This window comes from Anguilla anguilla, chromosome 3 (assembly GCF_013347855.1).
Source record: "Anguilla anguilla isolate fAngAng1 chromosome 3, fAngAng1.pri, whole genome shotgun sequence".
NCBI classification, from domain to species: domain Eukaryota; kingdom Metazoa; phylum Chordata; class Actinopteri; order Anguilliformes; family Anguillidae; genus Anguilla; species Anguilla anguilla.
In genome coordinates, this window is record NC_049203.1 from 11085548 (window position 1) to 11094603 (window position 9056).

At 43.6% G+C, this 9056-nt stretch overlaps 1 protein-coding gene across 4 annotated transcripts in view; it reads left to right on the forward strand.

Annotated features, from left to right (window-relative positions):
- LOC118224067 (latent-transforming growth factor beta-binding protein 3-like) overlaps positions 1–6493 on the forward strand; it is a 44145-nt gene extending 37652 nt beyond the window's left edge. For 2 of the 4 annotated variants that reach the window (XM_035411238.1, XM_035411240.1), the window contains exons 25-29: positions 1106–1234; positions 3606–3767; positions 4293–4382; positions 4809–4940; positions 5248–6493. In XM_035411238.1, coding sequence (XP_035267129.1) covers positions 1106–1234; positions 3606–3767; positions 4293–4382; positions 4809–4940; positions 5248–5399 — 665 coding nt within the window. In that variant the 3' untranslated portion in view covers positions 5400–6493. The remainder of the gene's footprint in view (positions 1–1105; positions 1235–3605; positions 3768–4292; positions 4383–4808; positions 4941–5247) is intronic. The other 2 variants (XM_035411239.1, XM_035411242.1) reach the window with 2 other exon arrangements.
- The last annotated feature ends 2563 nt before the right edge of the window (positions 6494–9056 follow it).

Genomic DNA, 9056 nt, shown 5'->3' on the forward strand with positions numbered 1-9056 from the left:
AACTGAAGATTATGTTTCAGGGGGAAAAAAACAGATATACCCTAAAGGTTTACATTTTGATTTAATATGTTGTATCCTAGAAATATTTCAAGATGTTGAAGCTACTGATACTCTGAGTTATACCTCACGTACAGTTATAGCGTTCTATTTTTTGGTTCATAAACCTGTTATTGAGGCCAGATTGAAAAATATTTATGATGCAGGGCTAAAATGCTTGGCCTTGAATTTATATTTTATGAAGTGAAAAGGTTCTTTGTAAGACTAAACCAGTTTTATAATTTAAAAGGACACTGCAAACAAACCCTGTGCACTTGCTTTTATTTATCAAGAACACTTCTCACAGTATTTCATATAGGTGTTTTACACTAGTAACTCAAGGTACACTTTTAGCATTTGGGTATTTGTGTCCTACCGACAGTTTAAGCTTACATATGGAATCAAATTAATTTCACAGGCATCTGTGACAAAATTTGGTTTTATGATCATACAGACTGATTGCAGCAGCATAGCTTACAGGAACAGGAGTTCCATGGCAACAGGACACCCCTGGTTTTAAAAAAACTTGCCAGAACCGTTACTGGTACTTCAAGGTTGAAGAACATGATTGCACAATAGATATATTCAGCACAGTATATTAAGTACAGCAGCTATCATTGTGACTCTTGGTATTGGACAGTGACTGTGTGAGTGAATGGTGGGGTGGTTATTACAGGAATGGATGGCAGTAAGATCATAACTGCCGGGTGTTTTAGCAGAAGTGCTTTTAATAATATTTACACCACCCTGCGAAGCTTCACCTCCACTATCCAGTCCCCAGAAGGCTGTAAATTAGCAGGGCTCAACCTGCAGTGGTAGTGGAGGGAGACAAACCGGTAAATCTATGTGTAAATCGTCCAAATTGCACCCACCAGCGAATTAAAATATTAATATTACCCACCAGCACCCAGCACTGGCCCTTCACTCCCCCCCCCCCCGCCTCCACCCCTCCCTGTCCCTTCACCAGCTCCCCCCAGCACGATGAACCGGTGGCTCCAAACCTGTGATCTGTTCAGAGGCCTGTGATGACGTAATACTTTGTGACTGGTTTGTGTGGTGATCCTTGCAGATGTGAATGAATGCCAGGACCCCTCGTACTGTAAGAATGGAGTGTGTATCAACACGCCCGGGTCCTTTCACTGTCTATGCACTCAGCCTCTCACCTTCAGTGCGGCGCTGAAACAGTGCGTCTATGACGGTGGGTATGACCAATCGCTGCTCATCGTCCTGTCAGGCTCAGAGTTCAGGCTGACCTGTTCATCTGCCCTCCTGCCTGCTCCTCCTTTTTTTTTTAACCTCCTCCACCACCACTGCACCCCCCCTCCCCCATCCTCTCCCTCTCCCTCCCCCCCCCCCCCCCCCCCCCCCCCCCCCCAACCCAACCCAACCTGATGCTTTGCGCCGTCCGCTTGTTGGGACACATGGCAACAGCTTCGCGTTTGTCGGTGTCTTCGGGACTGGAATCTTAACAGCTTCGAAATCTTTTCGCAAATTTTTTATTTTTTGTTTTTTGTCTCCACCTCTGGTTTCGGCCAAATGGCGACTATTTTAAGGTATCTGCATGGTATTTGTGGATCTGGATTGATGGATTTTTGAATTGGATGTGGAGAGAAGTCTGTGTAAGGCACCAGATGTAAGGGAGGTGGAAATATGGGCGTAGGGAGGGCTGTGGGAGAGCTGCTTGACCCTCTCTGATCTGGAAGGAAGTTGGGTTGGGGGAACTCTTAAAGCTCCCTGTGATGTGATTAGATTGCTGGCATGGCTTATTGTTCTAGATTGAAAGCCTTGCTGTGGCATCTGTCTAAGGGGAAACGTGTCATCTTTGAGTGTGTGTGTGTGTTCGTGTGCACGCAGGTATGTGTGTACATACGTACATACGTATGTGTGTGTGAGTGTGCACATGTATGTGTGTGCATACGTGTGTGTGTGTGCGTGTGCGTGTGTGTGTGTTTGACAGCTCAGGTAAGATCGAGGAATGGCATTTCTCCTGACTTTGTTTTCTTTTATCTGTTTCTGATGCGTGAATCCTTTTTCTATTCTCATTTTTTGCCAAAAATAACTTTGTTCAGCATAATTGCAAGCGTAGCATCCAATGTTTCCAGTGTTACTGTAAATTGCCAGAGAAAGTGCTTTGCAAATGTGGAGAAAATGTGTAAAAGCACGTTGGAAACATTTGCATGTAACTGTTCAGTCTGATCATTAAATGTGCTACAACAAGCATTCCTCAGTGGCTGAGTTGGGTTTTGTTCCTTTGCCAGCTGTGACTGAGAGACAGTGGTTAAACACACAGGTGCACATCTGCCAGGTTTCTGCAGGTTACCATTAGGTGCCTCTGGCTGTTAAAACAGGTGCCCTCAGGTTGCCAGTGGAGACCAGTGATGTGCTCCTGCTCTGATTGGCGCCAAGTCTCCTGTTGTACACCGTGTGACTTGTGCTGTGGGACCTGCCATTGGCTCACGGGTATTCCAGCTGCAGTGCTCCCCGTGCGGTATCATAGCAGCGGCACGAGACTGTAGTTTAGCTGTGGGGGGGGGGCGTGAAAAACATTGATTTTCCTCAACGGGTTTCACAAATTCTCACTTCTCAAGTATAACAAGAGAATACTGAGCTATTTTCTTATTAATACTTATTAATACTTTGTAAATGTAAAAATATTTTTTATTAGGTTGACAGTTTGTTTTGGAATAACGAAGGGTTTTACGTAGCGAGGCGCTGCTAGACAGGATCTGACTGACGGTAGTGTGGAGGTGGGAAAGCTGGGTTCGGAATTTGACTCGGATGCAAAATTTATCAGCACTGATTTTCATGACGAATAGAGTGGGATCATCAGTGGACACGGAGACTGTCTTCTGCACTCTGGAACTATGGGGTTCATTTGACTAGAGGTGAAGAGTGCCCTCTACTGGCCCTTCAGCACATTACGATCAACAAGCTGGCTTTCACTGGAGGTTTCTCCTCTTTTCAGCTATGCTTATCTTATGGCATCTTTCAGACAGTGGCTTTTGGGTGGTGTAAATGCTGGCTGTTAAGAGAAGCTGTGTAATCTTTTTAGCAGGTGAAACATTCTTTCTAACTTTGAGGGTTTACTAATATTTATACACAATAACTCACATTTAGTATGTTGCAGGTGCATGTTTTACTCACTTTAACTCTTTTCCGATTAATGAAACAAGTTCATGGAATCTGTGAGCTCTGAAAAAAACGTAACTGAATGGAAAGCTGGGTTTGCATAATTAAAAAGGTTGAGATAAAAATGTTTAATCTAGTGGACGAATTGTAATTAAATATATAGGGCAAAACTGGAGTGGCGGACTGAAAGATCTGGAATGTTCATGCTTTAATGTTTAAGTTTTGTGTAATTTGTGATTGGTTAATCTTATGGGGTCGCGACCCCTCAGATTTTTCACGGCTCTTGTACTGGGACCCAGCTGAAAAGCCTTGCCCTAGCGGTGAAGGTTCAGAGCATTGGGGGGGGGGGGGGCAGGACACTGCGGGCTGCCAGGCCCGGGGCTGGCTGTGTCACCTTGTGCTTCTCTCTCTTCCTCTCCCCTCCGTCTTTGCGTCCCCAGACCGGACGGCCGCCCACAAGGACGTGTGCTTCGGCCAGGTGGACGAGGACCTGATCTGCACGCGGCCGCAGACGGGGCTCATGCTCACCTACTCGGAGTGCTGCTGCCACTACGGGCTGGGCTGGGGGCCCGAGTGCCGCACCTGTCCCCAGAGGAACTCCGGTGCGGCTCGCTCCTCGCCGTTAGCGGCCTGCCCAGCGCTAGCAGGGGCACGGCGCTAACCACACGTGCGCTGTTCGCTCGTGTATTTTCCACAGTGTGAGGTTTTAAAGTGCTGGCTTGTTCTTGACAAATAGTTTCGGGAGTCCAGCACTCAGAAGAAGGTGCCGATAAAACAAACTGTGTTTGTGAAAACAAGAACACAGTGTTATTGAGGTGAAGCATCCATGAGTGATAATAGCTCACCCTTGTAGAGAATCTTCAGCCTGCCCAGTGTGAGTGTGTGTGTGTGTGTGTGTGTGTGTGTGTGTGTGTGTGTGTTTGTGAGAGTCATAAGCCAGGTCCATGAGGTGCTTTGCATCTAGAAATTATGCCTTGGATTTATTCATAAAGTCAAATTAAGGCAAATGTTAAAAGCCAATGTCGATTGACTCCAGGCCCCAGTTTGAGGGGGCGGGCTCTTCAGAGATTTTATCTCTGTGAAAGTGGCGCTGAACACTGACAAGCATGACCTGCTCTGCTCCCCAGCCATGTTCAACCGGCTCTGTGACATGTACCTGGACACCGAGTCTGATGGGGAAGGAGATTTGCTCCCATCATTTGCCAACTACAACCCAGGTAAAAAAAAAAATGTCTTAATGCGTACACTGTAGCTGCTCCATAAATGCTTGCCTGAGAATTAAATGGTGAAGACAAATACTGTTTCAGTCCAAGAGAATGATTTATTGATTTGATTCATTGACCTTCATCAAACCAAAGGCCTTCAAGTGTAATGAAGTTGCTTTTGTAATGTTCCCTCTTGCACATCTGAATGCATAATGTACACATTTATTGCTGGAACACGTACCATCTAATTAAGGAAAAATTGATATATAGGAATACCTCCCTCCCCTTTTTCCACATCCCTGTTTTTCTCCCTTCCTCCCCCTCTCTCTCTTGCTCTCTCCCTCCTCCCCCCCTCTCTTTCCCTCCCTGCCTCTCCCCCTCTCTCTCCCTCCCTCCCTCTCTCTCTCTCTCTCTCTCCCTCCCCCAACTGGGGCTCAGAAGGAGACAGTTCTGAGGAGGACTCGGATGAGTGCAGCTGTGCTAACGGTCGCTGTGTGCGGTCCTACCTGGGGACCATGTGCGAGTGTAATCCTGGCTTCCGAATGGACCACTCTCGGACCCACTGTACAGGTGTGTCACTGTCTTCACAGTCTTCGGAGAAGCTGTCCCACAGGCAGTCTAAAGAGGGGAGATTTACATAGGACTGCACCCCCACTTTATTACACAGAAAAAGAAATAGGCATTGATATCAGACATTTTATGGTATATTTTAAGGTCTGGCATTAACACTAAGTGAAATAACTTATGTGAATCTGGAAAAACAAGCTACTGTCTTTAGAAATATATAGTTACCAGATTTACAAAGATTCACTGATTGTAGGGTTTACAGATTATATAACCTGACTGTTTTTCAACTCTTCCCATCTCTGTCTCACAGATATCAATGAGTGTGCTGAACCAGGCCTGCGGTTGAACTCTTGTATAAATGCCCGCTGTGTCAACACCTTGGGCTCCTTCAGATGCTTCTGCAAACGCGACTTCATCCCCTCAAGAATACCCAACATGTGCATCCCTCGACGAGCTCAATAACAACGCTCCCTCTCTCTCTCTCCGGTCTCTGTTCATCTCCCTTTCTGTCACTCATTCTGTCTCACTTTCCACTTTCTCTTCCTCCCTTCTCTCCAATCTCTCACCATCCTGTCTTTTATCTTTCTCTATTTCTTGTTTTCATTCTCTTTCTTTTCCCCTCTCACTCTCCTCTTTGGCTTCAGCTCTCACTGATGCCTGTCTTCCTTCCTCTTTCTTGGCGTTCCTCTTTCTCCTCTATCTGTGATTTCTCTCTCACTCTGCCCTCCCTTTCTCTTTCCCTCGTCTCTCGCTCAAGATGCTCTCGCGTTAAAGACGATCTGTTGCACTGCCTTTCTCACTACTGTTGTTCTTTATCCTTCTCCAGCAGCGAGTCGTTCACATTATGGTGTCAAATCAGACCAGAAGTGAAGTCTTTTTATTTATCAAAGCCGCTGTGGCCAGTCAGCGCACGACAGTGGGGTGGGTATAGCTTTCAGAACACTGAGCTCCACACCTGAGGACCATGGGCTTCTATCTCAGGAAACAGCTGTACCCTTAAACTAAAGGTGTTTAACATCAACTCTTCCTGCCAAAAAAAAAAAAAAAACCATCAGTTTTTGTAAATGGGTTACGGAATGTGTATGTTGTAAAATTGTAAGTCACTCTGAATAAGTCATTCTGATAAAAAAAAAAAATGTAAAGTGATTATATTACATGCCTACCCCTCCGTTCCCTTTCTCACTGTCTTTTTCTTCTTTGTTGCTTTGGGAAATGGGAAATCTATCACAGATAATCCCATCCCTCAGCTTTGCCTCAGAAGCACTGTTTATAAACCTAGTCAGAATGTCCTCATTTTAAAAAGACAGCTTGTTTTTCATATATAACTGCCGAGCCGACAGCCCCCCATCCCCACCACCTCCCACTTGATGTTTACTCTCCTCATATGTCTTGTTTGCCAAAAACATCTATTCTGAGAATAGACGCGCTACTGTTAAGTGTTGAAAAGGCAAAACACTAACTTAAAAGTATGTAGACCTATGAAGTATTTCTGATACTGTACCTTAAAACATGCAGTTTGAACTATGCATAGATAAAATAATTAACTACCAAAATGACCCTGGAATATATGTCTTGAAGGAAATATTTTGATTCCCTTTTATGTCTTGTGGCATGTATCTGTCTATGTGTAGGAAGCCTGCTCCATGCCTACTCTATGCTTATATTGTTGGTAGAAACCAAAGATGCAGTTGATACTCTATCAGTACTATGAACCCGCCCGCCCCCCCCCCCCCCCCCCCCCCCCCCCCAGACCGGTCTTGCATTTCTTTAAATAAGGTCAGCAAATATTGCAATGGCATGAATTGTAGAAATATAGTGCATGTATGTTGTAAATATAAGCCAAAATGATCTGCAATGGGTATCAAACTGTGAAAACATTGTGTATAATTGCAGAATATATGGTGGTTTAACTGTGAAGTAGTCTCAGTTCTCACAACAGTGGCGATCAATATTTTTTAAACTGAGCCTTAATAAGATATGATTCCTTCAAAACAATGACTGTGAGCTGACCTGTTTCAGAAAGCAAGATGACTGAGTTAGCTGGATAACTGTGCTGAGGAAAACCTGGAACCTTCCCATATCTGGAACATGGACTGAAGTTAAAAGAGCCGTTCTGGGTTTTACTCAGCATAGTTATCCTGCTTCGTGAAATACCTCCCTGGACTTCAGTGTGAAAAGCATCAATGGCCAACAGCAGCATCGGTTCAATTGCACCAATGACAGCGGATTACTAGTAAACCTGAGCATTTCAAAATGTGATTTAAAAAATTAGGGTAAAAATTGTTTTAAAAATAAATAAAAATTAAAGCCGCAAGCGGCGTTGGAAGGGGTCCAAGCAGTGGCAGCATCGCGCCCCCTATTGAGCAATTTTAAAATGGCTTTGTCCTCACGATCATACGCCTTCACCCACCATATCTACTGAATATCATGATGATCGGAGGATATATTGATGACTTATGGCCAATTGTGAGCTAAGAGACGCTGTCGGATGACTTAGTTACGTCGCCATGGATGTGTCCTGGCCGCTTCCCGTCAAGGCCTTTACTATGTCGTAACACTTAGATGGCATGTCGTAACACTTAGATGGTCCGGCGTGCATGCACAGCTGCAGTGTTTCTGCGCCGCAACTGAAAAAGGCGTCACACTAGAGTTGTCACGATACCGAAATTTTGATTTTGATACTGATACCAGGTTTAGTATTACGATACTCAATACTGAAATGATACTTGAAACTTAAACGGTGCTAATTCGATACTCGGTACCTAACGATACTGAAATTACCTTAATAGATCAGAAACGTAATGTCCACAAGGGTTGACCTCATTTTCTAATTCATGGTTTATTAACAACCTGGTTCATTAACAACCTGTAAGTTGAAGTCTCTTCAACATATTAATATGCATAGGCCTATAGTGTTACAACACTGAACAATAGAAAAATATGTTAAATATATTTCAAAAATTAAACAGTTGTAAAGTAAATACTCTTTAAAACAGGTCTTTCGCCTTTAAATAGATTTAAAAACAGCATATTTTAATAACAATAAAGCATCTATCTATAATAAAATATTTCCAAATTGGAACACCTATTGCTACTGAAGTGAACTGAGTCAAAGCTTGCCCTGTATCCAGGAAGTGAATGCACAAGCGCAGGTCACCTCACTTGGCAACCTTAGTTGCTACTGCCATCTAGCGAAGATTCTGACAAACTACACTTTTCATCCTCTAAATCAGTAATGCGGGAGACACATTTCCCTGGCTTTTACATTTGACGCAGAACTACCGTCGGAAAATTCAAATACGAAACCGTTTTTTTTTTGTTTTTTTTTTAATTACCTAAAAAGTGCTGAAGTTTTGGTATACCGTGCAACACTACGTCAGACACATATACCAATCCATTGCTCAGTTTAGCAGAGAATGCACATTTCAGAGCGCCTCAGAGACAGATAGAATAATAACACATAAATACACATTTCAAATAATAAATACGACATTGAGAAAAAACGACACAATAAACGAAACAAAAGACGAGTTATCAAGTCGCGACCTACGCGCAGAGCAGCCGACCGTTTTATTTATTTATTGACAGATGAGAAGCAACAGGAATCACAAACGGATTGTCCAAGACAATATATGACCACTCAGTCGCAATAGGGACATCTCTACGCGTGAAACCAGTGGTAAGATTGTATAATTATTCAAAGTTTAGTCCCAGATATTGAATGTAGAATGACATGGCATAATTTAAAAAAAAAACTTTGTCTCGTTTATTTCGTTATTCAGTGAGCAGCGTTTTCACTGCTGTATTGGCATATTTCAGGGCTAACGCCGGGTTTATCTTGTTGCTACAGAATATTACATTAGCCTACATTACAGGCATTTGGCAGACGCTCTTATCCAGAGCGACGTACAACAAAGTGTGTAACCATAACCAGGAATAAGCGTGCCGAAAACCATAGAGAGAAATACCGTTCCAAGTGCAGGGAACAACCGCATAGTTCACCTTGGACCCTGTAGTTTAAACTGATTAACGCTAACACAAACAAGAACAGCAACAACGCAGTCTATGAGAACATTCAAGCAATAGTTAAGACGAGTTAAGACTAAGTCACCTACGGAA